Source organism: Anopheles moucheti, chromosome 2 (assembly GCF_943734755.1).
Source record: "Anopheles moucheti chromosome 2, idAnoMoucSN_F20_07, whole genome shotgun sequence".
In the NCBI taxonomy this organism is placed as follows: Eukaryota; Metazoa; Arthropoda; class Insecta; order Diptera; family Culicidae; genus Anopheles; species Anopheles moucheti.
This window is the reverse complement of record NC_069140.1, coordinates 53,003,606-53,029,822: the sequence shown is the minus strand read 5'-3', so window position 1 is coordinate 53,029,822 and position 26,217 is coordinate 53,003,606. Positions and strand designations below refer to the sequence as shown.

The window sequence follows — 26,217 nt, the reverse complement described above, 5'->3', positions numbered from 1 at the left end:
GCAACTGGAGATGACGAAAACGGCAGTGACATTTTTTTATGTTTTAGATGGCCTGTTATATGCTTCAAGTAAAAAATCTTTAAATTAATCTTTAACATTCAAGTCGTACACTGTATGCTGTATATAAAAAGCTAATGAAGCTTTTTGTAATTGCACTTACGTTTAAGCAAATGGAAATTTATAGTGTTATTGTAGAGTACATATGTCATCTGTTACGATGAATTTAGGTGGGACTATATAGAACTGAAATAGTTCCCGTGCGGTGCCCAGTGGCATGATGGTAGCGGAGCCGGTTTTCATACGAACGGACCGGACCAAAATCCCATCCAGATCAATCCACCCACCGTAGTAAGGACGGACTATGTGGCTACGTATAGTAAGTAAAGTATAGTAAGCCAGAAATGTAAGGAATGACTTAGTAGGCCTGTTGTTTATTAACAGCGGTCCTCGTTTGACAGCTGACAGCGCGGCGAAAAAGACTGTCGGGCGAGAGGGCGAAACGATAAGTCGGTCAGGCTTAGGCACATTCATCCGAACCGCTCGATACTCATGCGGTTCGGATGAATCTAGGAAGGAGTAATGACCGCTATCGGGTGGAAAGAAAAAGGGATAAAAGTGCGTGCAAAGAGGCGCCAGGCCTCTTATTATCGCCAGAAAGCGGAATTGAATTTTTCAAATAAAGCTAGATATTAAAGAAACTTCTAGCTTTCTTAATCGACGAAAAGGGCATCGTTGCTGGACGCAACAAGGCCGTTACGCAAAGAAAAGAGAAGAGAGAAGAGGGAGAGTTTCCAGTACTCTCATACGACTCTGAGACTTGGACCTTGCCCAAAACTGATGAAACCCTCGAAAGAAAAATGCTCAGAAGGATTTTTGATCCCGTATGTGTGGAGGTACAATGGAGCAGCTCACTGTCGTCCAGTGGATTAGAATCGCCAGGTTCCTTTGGGCTGGTCACGTCATGAGATTGACATCGGACAACCTAGCCCGTAAAGTCCTTTTAGGTTGTACCCTTGGACAATAGACCCAAGTTGGAGACAAGATGGAGTGAAGGCGCTGATGGGACGGGTGGGATTATCAATTGGCTGACGACGGCGTTTGACCGTGTACGGTTTAAAGTACATTTTGCTTTAAAGAAGGAGTACATTTGATTAACATGTTTATGGAAATGAAGTGAACTGATGTTTGAATGAACTGATGTAAAATTCAAATTAAATTCATTTTATTTATCATCCCCAACCCGAAACCTTCTTTTGTTTGGATGAATGGATGAGTTTTGTACAAACATTTTGTATGGCAATGGATTAATGGAAATTGGTCGTTTAAGCATTGGCAATTAATGCACCGCAAAGCATATTTAATAACCCCATTCAGCGAGCATGGAAGCCACTCGAAAGGTTTTAAATATTAACACATCCTCCACAGCAACGGCCCATCACATCAAAGGCAAACATAATGTATGCACCTATAATAAAAGAACGCTATGAATGAAGTTCACGCAAAACCAGCGTGCCATAAAGGATATTAATTTCGAAATCATTCCCTTCCAAGAACTGCAACCCGATAGCCCGACAGCCCGGAATAGCTTCATTAGCATGATTGAAACTGTGCCAAATTATGCAAGTTAAACATTAAAACACTCCACGAAACAGTAATGATTGTGTCTTTCCTTTTCACGGGAGCATTTGTTTTTTTTCGACCACCGTGGCTACCGTGGCAGAAACACACTTAACTAATGTACTGATAAATGTTTGAAACACCGTTTGCTGATGCGACCAAACGCGCCCCCAGCAGCCTGGGTTAAAACGCAATCCGTACAGAACGAATTGCGAATTGCGCTCTAATTAATATTCATATATCATCGATCGTGTTCCGCGGGTGCGCATGGTGCACAGCACAATGACGGAAGGTGTCACAGCATATTCACACACATACACACGTACACATACTCAATGCTCACTTGATAATTAGTTGACCGTGTAACTGCGAACAGTTAGCACTGTTTTGCAAATAAATAATTAGGAATTAATTAATAATAATTTATTCGCGTGCAAAACTATGGCCACCGGTGGCGGTACCGGTGGTCTGTTGGGAAAACAGAATACTTTTTCTTGTTTTTTTTTTCGGTTCTGCTTCAGATTATGGGCAAATGCCATGCTTTATCGCTGTGCGCTGATCCCGCACAAGTGGATTTCGGTTGTGATTTCGGGGTACTTTATGTAGAATGTTGCTTAATCTTGTCGAATGTTTTCGTGCTTTCCGTGCCGTATTTATCTCTGGCCATTTATTTTAGCACGACCAGGTACCGGGGCGCACCGCGCGTTTGGGTTTCGGGTGCTGGAATTGGCTGGGTTCGGTTTTTCGTGAATTCGTGTGATAAAATCACGAATGAACCAAACGAATGTCCACCATTTTCCGGTTTCGGGTGGATACTTTTCCGACAACATTCAAGCCTAGGTAATTATTGTTCAATTATTCCTGCGCTAAATGGGCGAAGCGGAGATCTTTCCCGCTGCGTGGAAAAGAATGGGCGCAGCAGAAGCGGCGAGAGATTAAACTGACACAAATAAGTTTTGTCCGGCCGGACCGTATCCTGCCAGGTGTCCGCGTGGCGGTAGAAGCGTAGTCGGGGTTGATTTATTTCGTTCGCTCCATTACTGCGAAGAGTTACAGGCCCGACGGCAGTCCGCTTATCGGTTTCTCATGACCGGAAGCTCACGCGGATTCCCAGCGGACTATTAGCGGTGTTGGGTGAGGAATGCTGACGGAACCACGGTACCACGGGCAGCGGAGCCCAATCAGTGGAGACAGAGCCAAGCCAAGCAAATGGCCAGCGAAAAAAAAACAAAGTTAAATACATAAACTGAGCGCACGGCCACCCACAAACAAACACACAAACGCACAGGAAACAGCGCGACACACACACACACCTTTGCGGGTGGGAAGTTTCACCTGATCATTAGTTTATTGGGGTCGGATCGCGATAGTATCACTCGTGGTTGTAAATTGTAATTAACTATCGCTGTTACACCATTTTATGGGCAATCATCATTGACTAACGTTTGTTTTCCTTTGCATACTGATAGGATTTTTTAACATTTTTTCCACCCCAAGCTGTATTTTTTCTTCACCGTACATAATATGTTGCTGTGCGCTTTGCCCATTTTCCCCGCTTCCACGCCAGCCAGCCAGCCAGGCCAAAAATGCTTCTCGTTGTGTATTTTTATGGGACGGTTTTCGAGACTGTAATTAGCGGAGGTTTTGCTCGTTCGAAGAGTAATTTGAATTCAGTGAAGTGGTTTACTTCCCAATCAAGATTTGCCAATGATGATGTTGTGGGTGAAAAATGGCGTTTAAAATGGCTCAATTATTTTTAGCGCCCACCTTCCCGGCACCGCGGCGGAAGAATGGCAAATAAATAGCGTTAAATTGTTAGCAGGCAACCGGGTACCGTAATGGATTTAAATTGTTTCGTACACTTTTAATGTGCGTAATCTCGAATAATCTACATTCTAGCCGAAGGTAAACATGCTGCTCAAAATATATGCAAAACTTGCTCTTGCCCGTTGGAATAAAAGTGTCCGGACTGATTAGTAGAGGTGCCCGGTGGTGAAGGTAAACCAACATCAAAACCGTAGTCCCATTTCCATAATCTTTATCTCGCTAGTTGTCAGAGGCATTGATCGACTCGAGAGCAAGAAAAACCCGGAAGGTGACACAAACTCAACTTCATTAGTGCAGAACTGGCACTCGAGAATAAATTAAATCATATTTCCGCCCAAAAACCCGATTCAGTACGTTCCTTTGATCCGGTGTTTTCGCTCGGTTCGATTGTGCGCGACACAAATGAAGAGGAAAGAACAACTTTTCTCGCGCAAAAGAAAAAGGATCACTTCAATCACATTTTGCAAACGAGTTGCTTGTTTTTGAACGTGAACAGGAATTAAAAACGAATCCTTTGTGGTTGTGTTTAAAGCAGCTCAATAAAAAAAACGAAAAAAACGCACACACAAAACTAGGCGACACGCCAAGACGGGAAGCCAAACACGCGCTGCTGCTCAGGGTGCTATTAAAGTTGCGTTTGATAAAGGAGCACGGACTACGAAGCCCCGTAGAAAATGGTCGATTGCGTAAATTAAATTACGGTAATCGACCAAACTACCTTATTTTGCTCGCTGTTTTCTACAATGGTGCCGAGTATCGTAGACAAAGGCATCATACAAAAATATTAACTCAAATGCTGCCATCTCTTGCTGCCGAATTCTTCCAATTTCATTTTCATTCTAATGCGTCGCCATTTTGACAGTTAGAAAAATGACAGTTCGTAAGAAACACGCAGAAATGGAGGAGAGATTTAATGGTCCGAGTAGGCAGACATAACTACCATTGGTCGCCATTAAAGTGGAAGTGTTTCGAATCAATTCCTTCCAGCATTGTATTGCATCGTTTAAAGTTCTCTTAACTAGTCTAAAGTTTTGAAAGGTTTTATCCACTAGTAGGGAAAATACTAGCCTAACGAACCGTCAAGACATTTTGATAGTATGCCCACTGCTCCTATCACGCCGCTCCAGCAGCTGATAATAGCGGCACATCATTTGTTGGCTTCTGAAACCTCTCTGAAAGGACAAACTCTGCTCGTCGATGGCGATGAGGCAGATGTGGTTTATCAAATATGGATAAAACAATTAACATAATAGCGTGTTTGGATGCTTTTCAATTAATGCTATGAATTTTGAACTCCGATAAAGTCCGAACGATTAGTGGCACGGTTTTACGATGGCCGCACGGGAAATGAATACGGATTTAGATGAGGCATGTATTACGGATTCATGCCACATTCGGTGTGACTGATTTAGCAATAGCCCCATCAATCCCAGATGACCCATAAGGTAGGGTTTAATGTAGCTGGACAATATTTTAAACATGTAAACGGATGGATGGAGTTGTATTAAGTAGCAACAGAGGTTTGGTATTTTATGCACTTTATGGCAAGGAGCATCACAATCAATTTGGCACTCGATATCAATCAATTTGCTCGAACAATCAGCCCGCATCATGTAATTATCGTAAATTAATTCAAATTATCAACGTTGTACCAGCACTGCAGCTTAAGCTTCTTCCATTAAAAAGTACAAACACAAAACCATGCTTTCAGCAGTCACTTCAGCAGCATCTATTATAGATCAACGGCAGACAACAGACCAACTTCCCACTTATGCACGTGCTGCTACGCCTCTACCACTTGCTAGCGTGCGTGCGATTATCCTTTGCACGCACCACCATCTAAACGCTACTGGGAACGGACCATTTGGTCTTTTTTTTGCTTTGCTTCCTGATTACCAAAACGCGACATCAATTTCAACGCTACGGCACCGGCAGTCACTTTATACGCACCTTGTGTGTACGTGTGTTACTGTTCCCCACAGTAGCGCGACTGACGAGCGGGAAGGAAGAACAAAACGCCAGATAAAAGTTATTCTCAACTGAATTTGAAATTTAAATTCTTACCGTTATTTACTGCTCTGCATGCCATGCCACGGCGCTACTACACACCACTCAGTAAGTGCTGTGTGAGCTCAGCCGGTTCTGCTGCTATTAAAATTTGCGTTCTGATTTCCCCGGCACGCCGCTACGCGCGCTGCCCCTTTGCCCGCAACCGTAACATGAAAAGGCGTCTCGTTGGCTAAACGGCCAGTACACCGTACCGTTGGCGTTGCTCTATTATAAGTTAGATGAGCGCTTTGTCACCGCTGTGCCGATTAAAAATTTAATTAAACTCATAAATTAAACATTGCATAAAGATAGGATACGCACATTAATTATTTATGCACAAACTTTTCGGATAGCAAAGGACCATCCACCTATGTCAGGGACCACCGTCCATTGCATTCGTGCGGCATCACGAAAATGCATCGAAATGGATGTAGGAAGTAGCATTAATTTATATTCATACTGGTTTACTAGTTTTTTTGTATGAACTCTTGTATTTTTGTTTCACTTATTTAAAACCCTCTTCATATCAAATATTTTGCGAGGAATGCACGGCAATAGAACTAATTTTACATTATGCAATTATTTCATGAGTGCGAATGGCAATGGGTTTTGATGATTAGAATTTACCAAATTTGGTTTTTAATTTTTTAAATATATTTCTTTCGTTTCTTTAACAAAAAATTAAATATGAATACACAACAGCGGCGGATCAAACGGAAGGGCGGAGTAGGCGGTCGCCTAGGGCCTCGTCGTGTTGGGGGCCCCAAACAATTTGTGCCAATTGTGCGATTTTTGGGAATTTAACAGCAGAGTTAATTTATAGCAAAACAATTAATTGAAAAGATAAAAAATTGATAAAATATATCTTCCTTGGTTATGTAAAACATTTGTTTCTATGTAATTATTTAAATGCAAAGAAGAAAATCGACTTTGTGACTTTAAAGTATAAACGAAATTACACCAGGACCGGGGCACTAATTTTCCCGTTAATCGAGAAAAATTTCTTTGAAAACTACCAGTTTTCGAATGTATAGTACCAGGAGAGCATCCACGGAAGAGGTAGCTCCTGGTACTGCGCCGTAAGGTATGCAATGTTTATACACTAACATTGCAACCAACTTGCATTGCAAGTTTGGTGCATGCAAGAAGCTTGCAAGATGGCGCCCAACTTCGTACTTGCATGCAACAAGCTTGCATGCAAACTTGCATGCAAGTTTTCGCATGCAATTTCTTGCATGCAACTTGCATGCAAGTTTGCATACAAACTTGCATGCAAACTTGCATACAAACTTGCATGCAAACTTGCATACAAACTTGCATACAAACTTGCATGCAAACTTGCATAAAAGAAATTGTATGCGAAAACTTGCATGCAAGATTGCATGCAAGTACGAAGTTGGGCGCCATCTTGCAAGTTTCTTGCATGCACCAAACTTGCATTGCAAGTTGGTTGCAAAGTTAGTGTATAAACATTGCATACCTTACGGCGCATTGCATTGCAAGTTGGCTGCAAAGTCAGTGTATAAACATTGCATACCTTACGGCGCAGTACCAGGAGCTACCTCTTCCGTGGATGCTCTCCTGGTACTATACATTCGAAAACTGGTAGTTTTCAAAGAAATTTTTCTCGATTAACGGGAAAGCTAGTGTTTAAACATTGCATACCTTTCGGCGGTTTTCGAGCAAAATTGCTGTACAAGGTGCTACCTCTTCCGTGGATGCTTTCCTGGTATCGGAAATCGGAAAACAGCTGGTTTTGTATGGAATTTCGTACCAGCTAATGGAAAGTTTGAGCGAGATGAAGGATGCTTTCCGTTTCATCCATCTTCCTTCCACTAGCGATCGCTCTCACTGGTTTGATAGTATGCAATAGCAATAGTGATGGGTAAATTTATCCCAAGCTGCAGGTGTCACCTCTTGAAAAGCATGCTTTCCTGATTTCGCAAATCTGAAAACAATTGTGTTGTTCATCGCCTAAATCTTCAACAAGAGCGAAACAGGTTTCTAAGAAATTTCTCTGATTGTTTCCGTAAAGTAAACCGATTGAAAACTGTACCTTAGGCGAAAAATCGTAGCAGGCGCTGGACTAATCAAGAATCGTAAATGTACGTAAATCGTAGAAAATGTGATCCAAGTAGTGGCGTTATGGTTCTCCTTAGCGCATACAAACGTTTATATATAGACTAGCTTACTAGGCCCGTTTACAGGGCTACGCAACAGAACTCTGAGATGTACGCAAGGGAGCTTTCATTCCGAGACTTTGCTGGTGTTGTTAAATCATGTTTGAAGTACATCTCCCTAACACCGACAATGCCGTAGCAAAATTATAGGCCCCTCTTTAAAAGTTCCGCCCTGGGCCTCCAAGGGGATTGATCCTCCACTGATACACAATAAACCTTTACGAAACGACAGAAGCTCAAAGGTCAAGTCGATGTACTTTAAATAAATATACCAAACAAATGGAATGGATAGTGTTATTTATAATAATTACCAACAATTTCTCTACTCTCTTTCCAATCGTAACACTTTCTTCCTTTTCTCACCGTTTGTTGATTGCGCATGCCATTAACACAATAAAACTCGTAAACAAAATATTGTAACGATGCACATTGAAAGCTTTCGAATCACTTTCTGATGCACTTTAGCACATTTATCAAACGGCTGTGGCCGCTTCACCAGGTCGTGCATTGCACTAATTAAACTATGGCCATTAACAGCGCTCAACTAGGGACAACTGGCCACCAGTTGTCGAACCGAAACAGTAAAAGAGCGTTTCGCGGTTTCCCCCTTTGCTGACAGTGGGCCATTTTTCATTTCTCTTTGGCACTTGCTTAGCCCACGCGACAATGAAGGTGTTTCGCAAATGGATGTTTATTTGCTCTGATTGGGTCCCTCCAAAGTGCCTTTGCCCCGGCCCCGTCCATCCCGTTACGCATAGGGTAACGATGAAACAAATGAACACCTTTCGGCTTGCTGTGGGTTCACCGGCACAATCCGCACACCCTGGTGACCCTCGTTTTCTTACGAAGCCAATTCTGAAGGCCACTGCTGACGTCAACTTCGCCACCTTACCACCGGAAGCACCGGAAGCAACCCTCACCTTTTGCACCGGGCTCGGAAACGAGTTACACAATGGAATTCGGTTCGTCTATGCTGTAACAAACGCGGGCCACTCTTCGATTTTGGGTTTTGTGTTGTCCGCTCTCGTCCCCCAGGACGGTACGGTATCCGGCCAACCTTCCCCTGTGCATGTAGCTTTTTTTTTGTGTGTGTATGTACCGGCCAGCCATCGTCTTGAGTGTAATTAATCACATCGGTTACCTTTTCATGCAGGGTTGGCGTTTGGTGGGAAACTTCCGCCCTGCGTCATCTTCCCAGCCTGCTTCAGACCCACCCAAAGGCAACCTCCACAAAGAAAGGTTGCAAAAAAGAAAAAAAAAGAAAACACCGGTATGATAAAAACCGAACACTCCACCAGCAAAGATTTTGTACCAGATTTCTCGGGACGATAGACTCCCTGACCTCTGCCCTGCCGTCTTGGCGAGGAGCAAACCGGAGAACTACTAAAAATTGAATACTCACGTAAGCAGAAATTAATGAATTCCATTACTCTTCGCTTCACGTGTTCAGGTTTTGTGCCCGTCCCAGCACTGCCCTCCCGGTCAGCCTCCATCAACTGCCGTGACAAGTTAACGACTTCCAGTTGAGGTGTGTTTTTTTCTTCTTCACCTCAGTTTTTGACGTTCGATGACGTTTGCAGTAGTAGTGGACACTTGCTTCTTTTGCTATCAAAGTGGCAGCTTTTGAGAATTTTTCATTCGAGCATGGAAATAATGAATCGTACCATACCGATCTGGGTGGTTGGTGAGCTTAATTTAATTTGCCTCACTTTAGAGTGTATTCCGAACCCATTTTCTCGGTACTTATTTTATCTGCTCGATGAACGATCGGGCGAAGCATACCAGTGTCCGAGTAGTTTTTCATCAGTCATTACATTGAGTTATTTTCCACTTTGCTTTTCTTATCCGTATCTAGCATAAAACTACTTAAAGTTAAATTGCAACAAAATAAAATCAAGCTGAACTTCAAGCAAACTCTCTCTTCAATTGCACATTGCAACATGAAAATATGCGTTGAGAAAGTTTCCTAAAACAATTGATACAACGTTGAATGAAGCAGTAACATAAAATGTGATTGTCTAAGCAGCACTGCATAACAAGTACTGGATAGGAACGAAATGAAGAAAGCAATGAAAAATAAACATCGGTAAATGTGAATGAAAAATATTCTAATTTCATACACACGGCATTAGGAAGCAAAAAAGCTGAGAAACTTTTCCAGTATTGCCTTGCTGCCCAATTTCCCAACGTAAAGGAGCATAGAAAGCAGACGTCGCAATACAGCCCGAAATGGTGGTGGACGAGTGGAGTGAATGGGAAAGCGTACAATAGATAAGAGTTTTGCAGCTGTCACCTGTCAGCGACAACAGGGCGGACAACTGAAACGATACTTATCGTACGCCAGGAAGTATGCAATTACCCTCAACGAGTCACCGGAGATAACCTTCGAAGAAAATTGTCACCTCTTTTCCGACGCTACACTGTCCGCACACCTGCCGCTGGTACACGATTCTTGCAGTATATACCGCCATCATGGTAATGTTCGTGTTTAATGCTCTGCAGGAGGGAAGGGAAGAAGCAAAACAAAACAAAACAAAACAAAAACGTCACAATCAGCTCCGGTTGCGAAAGAATTGTGAGCAAATATTTTCCCGATTGAACGTTGCGAATGTCTTTGAACGGAAATGTTCCGCAAGCGACCAAGCGAGGAGAAATAAAAAGTGAAACATAGTTCAGCGCATTAGAATACAAACGCTTATCAGCTTTGTTCTCGATCTTCCCAAGGGGGGGGGGGGGGGGGGGAAACACAGTCACCGGATTGCATCTCAATTGAAAAGTTTTCGATAAAATTTGAAAAGAAACACAAACACAAACCGGCGCTGCTCAATTCCCGAAGGTTTTGAGAGTTTCATAGCCACTACCGTCCTTTCTTTAGTTGGCTCAAAGCTGGCTTAAAACGGAGACAAGGAGTCCAAATGGCGCTACGAGTGATATTAATTTGAACCCGTTGCTCTTTCACTCGGTCCCTCTGTTTCGTGGTTCTTGCAACGAGTGACTTCCTTTTTTTCATGTCCAAAAACTTTTTTTCCTTTATCCTTTGCCCGGGGTTTGATAATAGATCGGGCCAGACCGAACACGAGATAGCAACTTTCCACGCTCTCACCAGCATCTCTCGGTGGACTGGTTCAAGGATCGGCTGCGTACGAGCAGGGCATTTGTAGAGACGCGCACATTAATTACTGTTTGGGGATTTGCCGTGAGCATCGTGATGGCACCAATACTGCCCGCTTCTTCCTACGCACCTCGATCTGTGAATGGCCAAAAGCAGAACGATTAAAGTAAGTTCTTTCATCGCGCTGAACTGATGCTGAACGAAACTCCGGAACCTTCGTCGTCCCAATCGTCGAGGGGAAAGGTTTGATTTCTCCCCCCCCCCCCCATTCCTTCCACAGCATCCGTCCGTTAACCCCGAAATGCTATCCTTGACATTCTTCCGTTTATCCTGATTTGTGTTGGGTTGATTTGGTTGTTTGCTTTGTTTCTCGTGGCCCATTTCTCAAACGGTCGATTCGCAAGGTGCAGAAATCTTCCCGGACACTGATTGGGCACCGAGATCGGTTCTTTTGTGTTGGGGTTTCTGTTGTTGCTGCTGCTGTTGCTGTATTATTCTTGCTTTCTTGCGGTGTTATCCCACCGGATTGAATGAATTGGGATGGCAGTTATTGGTGAAAACACATTTTTCAAAATAAACCGTCCCACACTGTCACCAGACGATAGGACGGGAACGGGAAGGAAACATTCGCTCGGTAATTAGCAATACTCGAGTATCAATCAGGTCAGCCCCATTCGCCCACACCCACGAACTTTTCTTCCCTTCGTCGGTTGAATGTCCTGGCAACGAAAGTGGCAACGGTTTTGGGACGTCGTCACGAGCTGGCCAAGAAACGGGCACGATAATCGTACCCGCCGTGTTTTGTTGATAATAACAGCAAACGTTCACAATGGCGAACCCGAGACCGATGGAAAAATTCTCAGCTATCAATCAATTGACAAAAGGCGATGATTTTTCTTTCTTTCAGTTCTTTTCTCGGCTATTCGGTGACGACCGTGTGCGAGCTAGAGAAAGTGAGGGTAAAGAGAGAGAGAAAGGGAGGGAGATAATCGTTCTAGGAATGGGCAGTGGGTTTAGTTTTCGCTTTCTTTGTATAAAATTCGGCGAAGCTGTATAAGCTACGTATGCCGAATCATTCACAAAACAAGATTTTTGTGTGCACAATGCCCACTGTCGGCGCTGTTCACTGGACATGAGATAACATTTGTTCTACACCAGCGTGATTATTGACTGATGGCAGTTCCTAGTATGTTCCTAGTATTTTTGCGCAAAACGATTTTATTGATCGATTTATCTTTGTTGCAAATCATTCAAATTTTTATATACTTCGGAAAAAGGATGTAAGAGCATTTTGAAAATGTCACAGCCTGCTATTGCTTGTGATGAAGGATCCTTCATGTTTCTTGACGTTTATACGCGTATGTCAGTGGAGAGAGTATGAGCGTTTTCGGGAGAGGGAGCGTGAGCACCAATCGGGAGAGGGAGCGTTAGCGCTAATCGGGAGAGGGAGCGACGCGCGCTTCCTGGCGAAAACGGATAGAATTTGCAACTGGTTGGAAATACACGAAAGTAAAGTGTCGTGAACTGAAATCTTAGTTTGATTACTTTTTAATCGATTACTTTACATGTATATGGTCTAAAATATCAGGCCTTGACTTCTTAAGGTTGTTGTGTCGATACAGAAGAAGATCATACAATTGTGTATTTCAATGGAGTGCACTAAAGGCTCGTACTTCAGAACAGATGTGTAAATGAATATCTAGGATGGAATTATTATTTTAGGAATTAATTATTTATGGAAAACACAAATTAACATACCATTGAAACGGACTCAACCAATAGGTCTAATGTTAACTGGGTGTCTAATCGATTGCTCTAACGTGAAAGGGGTCACTGAAACAAGTTACGAAAAATTGTAGAAAATTGGTACATTTTCCAACGGCTTGCTTATTGCACACTTCTGAAAGCCTTACATTTTTAAAATTTACAAAAGATAACCTTCTCATACCGTTACTCTCGTAAGAAGCAACATTAAAATGCCGATCAGCGGTAGCTGCGGAAAACCCCAGAAATGGCTTGTTCTCCTGGGGATTTCTTATCGTAAAAGCAATTCATGGCGGATTAATGGTCAATAGGCAGCGCCCGAAAGTGAAGAGCGAAATTGAGTAAATAAACGAATAAAACGTGTCCCCGGGAGGCGCAAAAGCAGAAGCATAATATAAATCGTCACACTTTGCCGCTTTTCTGCCGGCGGGGCCAAGCGAAAGGTGGGATTTAGCACCAACACACAACGGCCAAAGCATTTCTTAGCCATTCGGTGGAAGGCGACTTATTTTTTTTTTTTTTTTGTTGCTTCCCTTGAACCGGGTTCCCGCCTTTTGACCGGGTTGAAAAGTTTCCGCACACAGGCACCCGCTTTTCGGCGATTAGATGCCGTTTTTAGGTGAACATGACGAAGCGTACGGTTTTTCATTTTCAGCGTACATTTTTTTCGCCATCTTACATTTTTACACAGTCTGGCCGATAAGCAACCAGGTCGGCCCGGTTTACCTACCCCGCCACTAAAGCCGTGCCGTAGACTAAGTGTGCAAGAGAAAAAAACACTTTTTGAAACTGTGATCTTTTAGCGATGAAATTGTAAGGCCCTGAAAGATGAACATTTTTGACAGTCTTTTGCACTTCGATCAACCGCGATCAAGACGAAGAAAAAAAAAAATTGCGTCATTGCGCGATGGGGCATGGGATTTCGTTCTTTTTCCTTCACCCTATAATCATTTTCCTTCCCAACTGGTGTCCCAACACCGGCCCAGTTAATAATTACTTTTTCATGTTCCATTCAACCCGTTTTTTCCATTAAGGAATCTTAAGTAGGGTTTGACCGAAGGGTTTGTTGAAAACGCATTCCCGAATCGAACGCAAAAACGGAACTCGTATTTCAATCTAGCAAAAGGGTTTTCGTCAGGAATGTTGAGGTTTCGTTTAATGACGTTGTTTTAATTCTTGTCGTTTTTTTTTGGTGTGTGTTTTTATCTTTACAGGATTTCTAAACTGCAACACCAACACTCTGCAATCGCTGGCGCAGCTACACGGTAAGTTTTATCACTTTATTTCTGTGTGCGAATGTGTCTTTTCATGTATAGCGTTATAAATAACCGTGTAATACGTACGTATTGATAAGGCCCAAAATAATGTCAGATGAAATTTTGCTCCATTTGATCCTGATCCGAATGACAATTAGGCCTATCCATCACTGTGTGATAGGGGAAATGACGTACATTTCATATTCATACGTTCACACCTTCCAAATCTCGTACGAAACGTTCAATATCGCTTAATACACTCGTACTTCGAATTCATTCGCATTTATCTGCGTCCCGCTCACGATCGGTTTAACAACTCGCGACATTAAATTGTTTATTAACCACGAACTGCCAAAGCAAAACGCTAATCGAGTGGAACTTTCTTTATGGTCAATAAATGTAAACACACGCCCCGGCCGTCGTACTCGTCGTAAAAGTATGGCTTCATAATTACGCCCGCAAACGCCATCTCGTATGCAAAACGAGCCCGGTGGCGTGATGGAAATGGGGATGGGTGCATGCAAAAAATAATAATAATAAACACAAACACACACGCGCGTACTGTTGGGTATGATGCGTGACACGTTCGTCTGCGCTGAAAAGCTTTGCAACTGTTGACAACGTGGTCTGGTGCTGGTGTTCCACTTTTTTTTTGTGTTACTACCGCTCGCCCACACGTAAAGCTGTCCATCAAGGGTGGAAATTGTATGCAAAAAAACGAGGGCGACACGAGGCACCGGTATCACTTCGTCAAACGGTAGGTCTCTTAACAGTCCATGTTAAAAGTATGCAAATTAGTCCATTAACACACCTTCGCGCGTGTGAGCTCGCCCGGAGTCGAACTGCACAACGACCGGGCGCCTCCATTTGCCGGTGCGGGTCGCGCAGAGCAGCACTTCTCGGCAAAATGGAAAATGAATGTTTGAAGACATGCTGTCGAAAGGCAATCAAAGCGATTTACCTCTGTCTCGAAAACCAGTAAATGGAAGTCGGTGTCGCCCAACCATTTCCCCAAAATGCCCGTGCCCAGGTGTGCAGGGACAGGTGGAAGAAAATTTTCGATAAACTTAATTAAAAGTCATCCAACGTCATCTGCTCCTTCGTAACACCACCCAACGCCAGGCCGCATAAAATGAGAATACTGCAAAATAAACACTTTTTGACGACTGCGGCTGTTTAGCTAACGATGTGCAGTGTCGAAATGTTCACCGATCCGTAACCGAGGGATGGAAAAATTAAAAATCTTGCCTCACCCACACACACACACACACCAAATCTATTACACCCCCCCCCCCCCCCTCTTCTATGCTCACTCCCCCAAACGGGTTGAGTAATCGGGGGTGGAAGGGTAAAGAGCAAAAGTTTTTCTTTCTGCTTGAGCTCAACCCCATTCGTGGTAACATTTTCAATTCCACAAATTGCCCATCACATTCAGGCAAGTGAGTTTTTACATGACCAAGGTGGGGCGAAAGCGGAAAAAAAGAATAACCCCCCCCCCCCCCCACCCGTGTGCTGTCTCGGAACGGTTCCGAAAACAAGAACACAAACTCATCGCTGTCGGTACTCTACGTACTTCAACCAATGTTAACGGAAATGAATATGTTTTGGACGGGGATGGAGTGCCATTTTGGGGTTTACGAGGGGAGGAGAAAGGGGATGTATGGGGAGCACAGAAATATAATGAAGGAAAAATTCGTTCCTAAGCCAGGTAATGTCCCGACCGTGGACAGCGGAGGCACGGCGCGATCGGTAACGCGGTCGGTATGTCACCGAATGAAACGTTAAATGGCAACGGATGTGTGGCAACCTGGCAGTCAGCGGGGCAACCATTTACATGTTCATAATTTTTATTGTTATTATTACTGTTATTGCACACCTGCCCCGAAGAGGGCGAAACGGGGGAATCCCGGTACCACTTCCCGGTACCGTGGATCCGGATCCCCGATCGGCTTTGAATGGCTGTCAGTTTGGGCAGAAGCAATAAAAGAAAAGTACGTTTAAATTATGATACTCCACGCAAACACGTGTACACTTGCCCGTGAACCCTTCCACGTGGTGCGGGCGGGCGCATCAACTCATCAGGTCGAGTTATATTGTTGTTTCGTCGGTGCAACTTTCGCTTTCGGGCTTGCTGGGTGGGATGTAATCGAAGAGGGTAGCTTACCAGCACTTACAGTCCAGTTTGGGGATAAGTTTTACTTTGTCCATGGTCGTAGTCAAACAAAAGGGTAAAGAAACGTGACAATGAATGTCGTGTTTCGCCACTGCACTCAACTTTGTGTACAAGATTGCATTGCTGTATGTGTAACAAAAATGTTACGTTATCTTACGGTACAACTGTAAAGCGATGTTATTGCGCGAAGAAACAAAGAAAAGCCTAATATATCCCAGGTTATACCTTTCGAGTACATTAATATTGCGGGTTTTATCCTGCCGAAGGGAATTGTTTAAATGTTCCATTGGATTTAATTCTTCACTCTTTCATCATGTGAATAATAAGCGAACACTGTTTGCGTGCCATAATGTAATAAATTTAAAAATCTCAGAGTAATTTACTGCAATACCGATCATTGGTTTAAATCCAGGGATAAATTGTCAGCATGTGAAAGAAAAACCGAACGATAGAAGAATGTACAGCAAATAAGACTAGATTATTGCAAATGCAATCATTTATTCTTACGGGTTTAGAAATATGTAATTAAAATCTAAAATCATTTTTCACAGAAATATTGATTACATTTTAGAACTAAACATGCAAAAAAAAAAACATTTGTCCACAAAAAGGAAACTCTTACGTAAGAAGGAGTTTCGAATTATTTAACAAGAGTTTGCCATTGCGTTATAAATTCAAATTATACGATAGAATTTAGTACTTTTCTTTCATATGAGTTAAAAGGGTTTTAAATTTCAATGAGTATTGAACAAACATCAGTGAACATCGCCAATTGTTTGCTCAAATGCTTCGTTTAACGGCCCCTTTCTTAATATAGGGAAATGTTGGTATTATTTCAAATGTTTTTTGAGTATTCTGAAATGTGCATATTTTCTTACAACCATGTTTGCAGCACAATCCTACAAGTAGTTGTTTACACGAATCAATAATAAATGTAGGGAATGAATCACCCTGTGCTTGGTGACAGTTGAGGCGATAGCTGGCAACACGGTTGTCAGGGGGTAGCTGTTTCGAGACAGTCTGTTACGGGATCTGCGCAATGTTGGTTGGAATTACAATAAGGGAACTTGCATTTTTTGATTCCCGTTCCTACATAAAATACTTAGCAAATAAAAAAAAACATCGATTTTGACTGAGTGTATATCTCATCTTAAACATCATATAAGACGGCGCATACAAATTCCCTTTGACATGTTTTGCTTACTCCACTCCAATACTCCACCTATTGAAACTTACACTTGGGTAGCTTTTCTGAAATAAAAATATACACACATTTAATTTAAACAAAAATCTAAAGGAAATACTTTAGTGGTTCTTGGAAAAAGTCAATAAACAACCATTTTCCTGCAACTGTGTGCGAATTAGATATGGTTCATTTCACTTTAACGATAAAGTTGGTTTAACTTTAGCTTTAACGTTACTTACATCACGCTAGGGCAAACACATGAACGCGCACAAACAACAAGACCGATAGAAACTCATCCTCTAGTGGAATGTATTCCTTTGTCATGATTCCGCAAGGCGTTAGGATGCCAGCTGCAATAAAATCACCCATTTAAAACCCGTTATCCTGTGGACAGGTAGCCAATGGTGACAGTTCCATAAAAGGGCATAGGTTTCCCACAAAAATCACATTCCCCGCGCCAATGTTCCCCATCGACCGGGGAATATCCACCTGTAAAGTGCTAACCGGAAAACCAACCATTCGCTACGCATGGCGTAGGTACAGTAAAGGCTTACGTCATGTGATTTTCCCGGAAAGAAGACCCCGTTTCACCCCGATTGTTATTGGTCGCACGTGTTCCGCATTTTGCACGTCAAAAGATGTAAATCTTGAATCTTGTTCCACGGCTTGCAAAAACGGGCACACGCACAATAGTTCGAGTGGGCCCCGGGCCGCCTAAAACTCCCACCGCAATGTGCCCGAAACGACCTGCACATAGGCTCGCTCGAAACGCCCGCTCGGTCCGACGTAATCAAATTTTGCTTTGACCACAAACCGTTTCATTCTATCGAAACACGGCAAATCATGCGCCCATAGGTGTACGACGATGTGGTAAAGTGAGCACGTAACAAGGGGGTTGGTAGCGGGAAATGTTCCCTCTATTTCCTGCATTATTTCCGCATCCCGACAAGAGCGTCTGGATTGGTCTGGAAACGGTGGTCCGTACGAGTTGACACACGAGTTGCGTCCGTTTTCTATCACATCCTGAAAAAAACAGTGCCATAAGGCACAGGTTAAGGGCGCATCACGCGACGCCCCTAAGTGCGTTTGTGAGCAAGAAATATGAAGAAAATTATTTCACAAGCAATTAAACGCACGATGAGATAATCCATATCAGTATTGATGTTGGTCGGGGGCATGAGTCTGCAGCTGGTGTATTTGTTACAAACATCTCCATCAAGGCGACACACCCTTAAAGACTTCCTGCACAAAGCGCTTATAAAGGTATCGGCCGTTGATTGATCGGTTTCCGGCCATTTGCTGCCGCCCAGGATGTGGTTCTTAAAACACATAACGTGCCACCGTACACATCGAGATATACACATTCTTCACGGTTGATTTCTAAAGCGGCACTTAGCAGCAATATGTCAACCGTAAGACAGAAGAATGTCCCCATTCGGGAGAACCGAGTATTGGGCAAACTGTGCCACACAGCACCACTGTGCTTTACAGCAGCGCTTGTCCGACAGCAGTCTGCCTCTGTTTCGCTTTATTGATCCGAAGAAAGAGAACGTCGAAGATGGTACATAAAAAGCGCAAACGTGTCAGGGATTATAAAACTGGACCACCACCACCAATTGGTTTCCGGTTCGAATGAGGATGATTCTACCGGTGTCATTCGTCGATTGGTATCTTTGTAACAAGCAGCCAGAAGATCCGAAACGAATGGAGAGAAGTGAGAGAGCAAAAAAAGGAAGAAACCTTGAAAACAACATTGACAGTATTTCCGATTTCTAAAGATTATGATGCCGACCTTCCGTGATTGGCTTCCACCGTCCGGGGTCGGGTGGATCGGGAGTGTCGAAGCACGGGCCCGTCGGCAACACAATTTGCTGCTGTATATTTTGCACCACCGATCGGGAAAATCGTGGTTCGATTCCTTCTACCTCAAGCTTATTGGTTCCTAGTAGTTCGCCGTCCCTTTTAGTAGATTTAACGTGATATAAAGTACGAATCAGTGAGTAAATCTGTACGGAAAGGAACTCGTTTACGAGGGACGGACGTCGATATTGCCGCTGCGCAACATGAAAACACGGACACACGGAGGGAACAGGACATCTGATATTTTATTGCATTTGCTTGATGGCCGGGTTGAACGGTGTTGTGCACGGAAGTGTTCATAAGGTAAAAGTTATTGGTCACAATCAGTCGACCGTGTTGGATTGACCATTGTCTTTGGTGGATTTTATTTCTCGATTTTCTTTGTTTTGGGTGAGCTGCTTGGATAAAACCACACGGGTTTGGGTCGTTTGGGTTTTTGTTTTTTTTTTTGACATTGCCGCGTCTAATTTACATAGAGCCTTCTGCTATGTCTCACGTCACAAAGAAAACTGCATTTGATGCAACATTTTTGACATGTCAGCCTAATTACACTAATAACGTTACTGACGGATAATAAAGCAGCCTGCTAGATTAAACACGCCGAGCCTGCGAACCATCGACAGCCATTTGTCCACCTTCACCTTCAGACAGCGTTTTTGGTTGAGCATAAATTTTGCTTATCCCCTAAACAGGGAACTTATGCGCGACCGGTGCTATCAAAATTACATCTCCCCTGAGATAAAGCAAATGTCGGATAATCTACTCCGGTGATGAGAGACGCACAAAAAAAGCCCGTTTCTGGCAACGGACCAGGGCCCGCTGTCAAAACGCTACCAACCCGACACGCCACTAGTCCATAGCCACTAATTTCCATCAGACGATGCCGGAATCCTCCGGGGATGGATCCGTTGTCCAAACTGACTGATTCTTCCGCCCGGGCCCTTCTGCCACGCCCGGACTCCAGGATGCGGGAGCTCTCTGCATGGTGTGCCAGTAAAATAAATGGTTCATGAATCACGATCGCTCACAAGCAGGGAGAATAAATCCATCACATTTGCTAACTGCCATTAATCATTCCCTCATTTGGGCCACTGTGTCCGCAGACGGAGTTGGCCTGGGGCCACGCACATCTGCACAACGTACGGCCGTTTCGCAGCGGTTCTCACGGAACGGGTGATAAAACAAAGCGGAACCGGAAGCGATGTCAAAAGTGACACATGTAAAACGGTGCATTTTCATTGTTGTTTCTTTTTTTGCCTTCTGTCTGTAGACACAATTTATTTACATATTTGTTTATATTTGTGTGAAATTGTTTATATCTTCCTATTTGTTTTCACGTTTTTGCATATTTTTTTTTTCGATCAGCAAATACCGATCCCAGCATCTGAAAAAACATTAAAGAAAAACTGAACAAAGACGAACCACCGGTATCGCTTCCGATTTCTCACCTCTAGCACTGGTCACCCGCACAAATCATGCAAATCGTAAAACAGCCGATAAACAAGCAATCGGTAGCGATGGGATCCTTGGGATCGGCAACAACAACAAATGGCAACCAATTTCCAATTACTCTTCGCCGATAAACTTCCATCCTCGACTTGGGGAGGGTAGCTGCCCACGGGGAGTTCGCCAACCAAAAAACCGACAATCGATGGTCTCGACGGTAGCTTTAAGGCATTGTTCATTATTTATTAGCCTCCCGTGCCAGCGACTGTTCCGTAATCTCCACGGGGCACGGGAGGAACACAAATTTTAAGGGGCAGCCTCCATCTTTGAAAACTGTTTAAATATTCATGATCTAAAGTTATTCAATTACTTCCTGCGCGCAAAGAGTTGCCAAAAGAATGCCCAATGGTGTGCGTGTGTATGGGTACGTTTGTGTGTGTGTGAGAATCACTAACCTTACCCGTTCGGTCAACACGGTGGCCAGCATTGGTGGCAATGAAATAGAAAAATAAAATAAAATAAAAGCGTAAGTGAACAAACACCCCCCAGACCGGACAATAGAAAAACAAACCCTTCCCGTTCCGCCCCGGGAACGATTTCCGCTTCCCTACCTGCGCCCTAATCTTCGTTAGTGTGCGATGTAAGTGAGTGAGAAAGAAAAATCCCGGCTTGTCTTGACCCGGGGGAGCGCAACCCGTGATCCACTCTTTGCTCCCCTTACGGTTCGTATATTGTAGCCAAACTTGTTCCTAATTAATGCGATAATAAAATTGAATGGAATTAAATTCGTAAGCATTAGCTCGGTGCTCCCTTGACTCTTGCAAGTATTCTCGGTTCTGGCGAATCGGTCCGAAGCGAGATGGGAAAGTTTTATCATTGTTGCTGGGTTGCTTCGGAACACAGTTTTTTTTGTTGCTTGCTTCCTTCTCACCAACCACACTTCCTTACATTTTGTGAAGACACACACCGGGAGACTGTTTGTAATAGTAGAAGTTTCTCTTTTTTTCCCTACGCCATTCCGCCATTCGCGATGTATAAAGTGGTCAGCAAAGTGACAGAAGTAAAAGTACACACTTACACACACACCAAATAAAGGCAGGAATTGCATAGAACGAAGGCGCAATAAGAGACAAACCTCCGCTCGGAAGGTACAACTTACAATCGTACCGTATCTAGTGCTTCCATCGAGAGGTCCAGTTCATTTGGAACGGTGAACGGTACTATCAATGCTATTCAAATGAGTTTGAGTGTTCGTTTGAATATTCTTTTCTTTATATTCCCTCTTGCTCTGCCTCGCATTCGATACCACCGCATCCCGTTGCATCTGTTCTTTGACCTTTTAAAAATTCACTTTTTCTTTTCACATAACTTAAAAGTACGGCAGCACCCAGAGCACCGCAAAAGTAGCACGAAAGTAACGAAAGCCATCCCGCCAGCCTACTTTGGCAAACTCGATGACCACTTTGAAGTGGAAGGAAAACAACACACAACGGAACCCGGGCGGGAAATTTTGTGCACCAGGAGGCACTCCAACAAACAAACGCGCTTGAATCTTTCGACCACGTTACGACCAGCGCGAGCGGAAATGCAAACAGAAAAAAGCAACAACGAAGCTTTAACCGGTAATCCTCGAGCGGTAATAACCATTAACGCGAATCTTCGCACCCGGGCCTTTTGAAAGTAAAGCAAACCTTAACGTGAAACACCGCCCAAAACATCTTACCTACCGCTCCCGGACCCCGGAAAGCTTTATGAACTTGAAGCTGGAAAACAATTTTCCCTGCACAACCATTGCCCACTGTTCCATTCCTGAGGGGGGAAACTCTCTCGCATTACTGCCTCGCACTCGAAGCGGTTCCACCGTCACCGTACAAAGTGTGTTTTGGTTGCTCCCGGGCAGGGAAATGAGTGCCTGCGGGCTAAACTGTCACGGGACTTGGAAGATGGTCGACAAAATCTGACAAAAACAAACATGTTTATTATCGCAACTTTGGCCACTTTCCCGTTTGGCTGGGAAGTGGAAATTTTGCTGTTGGGATGGTCCCCGATGGACGAGGCCACCGGGGTACCCTGGCAGGCGGAAGCGCAGGCGATCGTTTTGTGCGAAAGTTTAAAGAGCAATCATCAGCACCCATGCCTAATGATTATTTAGCGTGCAAATGAAGACGCATCGACCGGATGGGCTTGCTGGTTCGCGTACAGCAAATTTGTCTCTTTACCACTTCGTTTGCCTCCCTCTAGCGCTCCCATCGCTGTGGACATTCCATCAGACCGTGGTACGTCTTTAACGTCCAAAGCTTCACATTAACGTGAAATATAAGTTTTCTTTGGTGTGAAAATGATCATCAAATACGAATTTCAATGTATGAAAGTAATGCTATTCGAATACAAATCCTTCTGGAAAATCTCAAGAAAGAAAATAATATTTTATAAAAAGTATGTTTTTGGTTTAAAATAATTTTTTTTTTTTTTTGTTTCGTTAGAACGGCCTGGCCGTATCGACTTATTTTACCACGTAGCCGGATAGTCAGTCCTTGCTACGGGGGATTGGTCCGGATAGGATTTTGGTCCGGGCCGTTCGTGTGAAGACCGGCTCCGCTACCATCATGCCACCGGGCCGCCCCCCATAATTTAAACAAAGAGAAAGTAATACCCAACACCAAGGTCTGTGTAGGATAGAGGTCGAGTAATATAGAGCGAGTTGACAAGTAGCCAAAAGTTCGTTACACGTGATTTGACGTTTGGACGCCCTTTTGTTTCAAATGTTTTCTGTGTAGTTGTGTTCATTAAACGGGCCCGTCATAGCAACAAGATTTTTATTGTTTTAGATTTGGTTGGAAATTTATGTCGCTGTTTTTAGATTTTAGTCCGGAATAAAATCTGCAGATTCAAAGGCATTCAAAACGAAGGAAAACTTTAACGACCAAGCTAATTGTGAAACTTTGCGATATAGTAAACAAGTAGGCTAGACGCAAGGAATCTTACACGGGCGACCAAACGTTAAATGAAATCCAAAATGGCGAACCTCTATCTTGGCTATTACTCGACCTCTATCCTACACAGACCTTAACCCAACACTACTGTTACCACTACTGACTTGACATATGTGAGCAACAATGCTACTAATTCAGTTAGAGTTGAGATTCGCCGTGACGAGCATAACTCCCTCAAGTTCTCAGAATTCTTAGGATTGGAAAAGCCTTCGTCCAGTTAGTTCTGTTTTCAAATACTCGATTGAAAACACGCCTACCCTTAATGTGACATCGTTTTCCCATTCTGATGGAGGCGCCTGGTGCTAATGGTATCGCCTGCTTGCACATCGTCACAACGCCATCACACACATGCTACCCGATGTTGACCAATTAGGAGGGGATATTTTACGTCCAAAAATATGCAGCCTTTCAAAAGCTCACCCGCCAGCATAAACATCTCCTGCACGAAATAGTTCATGTAACATGGGCCAGCCACATTTTTCAAATCGTTAAGCCAGGGGTCGGGGACCGGTCGGAAGGCTGCCGGAAATCTATCTCGATGAACGTGCCGCCGATGAGAGACCGGGCTTCCAAAGCTGTCCAAAAGGCTAGCGATCGTAAGCGTTAAGCTTTTCTTAAGCCACCTCCAACACACACAGAGCGTTCGATGTCCGCCCGGAAGGTATGCAAATTGTTACTTGCTGTCATTATTCGGTCCAACCCTGTTCGGCGTTGAAGCATTGCCGGAAAACAAGCTGAAAACGACATAATGACTCCGACGACCGATAACGACAGCGCCGTCGTCATCTCTACACTTGCTATCAGGTCGTCCGGGTGCCTTCCGATGTTGATGCTGATGATGATGATGATGATGATGATGATGGTGGTAGTGTCGAGAACCATGTTGATAGCCGAACGTTGGATGTCGGTCGTGAAGGTACGACTACCCCTAGTGATGGTGCCACCTGATAACAAGCAAATCAGACGCTGTTTTTCGCATGCCCGGCCACCCATCGCCCGCACGCTCCAAATCAAACAAATCCCACGGGTGCAAATTTCATACTGAAATGTCGTCATTTCGGCTCAAAAGGTTAAAGAAGACATCCCTCTTTTGGGGAATGGGGATGCTCTTCGCCAGCTTCACCATGTTTTAACCAACCTTCACGTTCACTAACCAACCGTTCCATCGCTCACTCGATGGCACACACACGTATTCACAGAGAGCAGAGCATTTTAGTCTTCAAAGCAGGTCCGACCGTTTGACACACCGCTAAGCGAGAGTTCCTTCAATTGGTCGGTGACATTTCGTTTCCAAGAACAATTTGCGCAGAAAAACAACACTCCCGTTCCGTTTTTGTCTGCCCCCTGGGCTCGAACTAGTGGGGGCAGCCTTTGCTTTCCCCTTATTTTGCTAGTGGAAGAGTTAAGCAAGCATAAAATTGGACTGTCACTTTTCAATTCTAACCTCCCCAACTGTACTATTTCTACTCCCAATGTTTGTTTTTTCTTTGTTGGAAGAATCGCCCATCTAGCGTTTCGAATCTAGTCGAACTTTCCCCCATTTAGGATGGCTGATTTTTGTATAATCAAATGCCAATGGTGGAAACCACGAGCACGAGACTGCAAAAATGAGTCGCTTTCGCTGTTGTGCGGCGGCCCGGCCTCGGCGAGGGTTGGTCTCGACAGTTGGTAGCACGCTTTGGCTCTGATTCAATTGAATTGTGTCAGTTGTTTTCATCAAACATGACAGTCGCTTTCTCCTGCAACCAAACACGCCGCACAGTGTACGGCCAAAACGATTCGTGCCGGTACTGTTGTTTCGCACTGACTTACTGGTTCGATTATCTCCGTGCTGCCAGTTATCGGCTGCTAGATCGAAATCAAAATCAGTCTGTCGTCAACCACTGTGCAACCACTCGCGTCACTCGCTGTTGACCTTTTACAACTCGTTCGTACCGGTGACATTTTGGACGTCACCAACCCATCTCACCCAATCAATTCAACGCAGCAGCACCCAGTAATGGCCGGACCCGGGTTGTTTCCCTTTCGTCCGATTTTCCGATTCATTACCTTGCAGCAATTTTTATGCATCTGCAGCAGCAGGAAAACTTGCTTTCCCGACGCAAACAATCACAAGCTCGTCTGTGGCCAAGATGCCGTGTCGTGTCCCTTTTATTTCCCTACGCTATTGTAGGGGGGATGGCGGTTTTTGGGGCACAGAAGTTTGCCATGATTTGATTGATCAAATCCAATATGAGCTGGGTTTGTTCCGTTGTTTTTTATGTCTCCATCTACCGGCAGCGGATTTTGGGTCACTCAGGCAGGGTTGTGCTGCACTACTTTGCATTTTATTCATAGCTTCATGAAACAGATTCTCTACCTCTACCGATTCACATCTCATATGTGAAAAATATTGGTCATGTGAAAAAAATATGTTATGGAACTTTACTTTTTAAATAATCAAAGTTTCTTTATATTTAACATGAAAACATTGTTCTATTTTGATTTTTTATCGACCTACAACGTATTCATAAAGAGTTTCTTGTTTTATGTTTGATTGTCACTAACTTATTCTTTAAGCCACCTGTACTTCAGACATCAAGTTGTGTTAATGTTAATGTGTTGTGTGTTAAACTAAGATTTCAGTTCACGACACTTTACTTTCGTGTATTTCCAACCAGTTGCAAATTCTATCTGTTTTCGCCAGAAAGCGCGCGTCGCTTCTCTCCCGATTAGCGCTCACGCTCCCTCTCCCGATTGGTGCTCACGCTCTCT

The 26,217-nt window shown here is 43.8% G+C and overlaps 1 protein-coding gene across 1 annotated transcript in view; it reads left to right on the top strand.

Annotated features, from left to right (window-relative positions):
* The window catches only part of LOC128310782 (neurogenic protein mastermind), a 223,654-nt gene that overhangs the window by 106,878 nt on the left and 90,559 nt on the right, over nt 1-26,217 (top strand). The window contains exon 3 of the mRNA XM_053047501.1: nt 13,764-13,814. Within this exon, the coding sequence (XP_052903461.1) occupies nt 13,764-13,814 (51 nt within the window). The remainder of the gene's footprint in view (nt 1-13,763; nt 13,815-26,217) is intronic.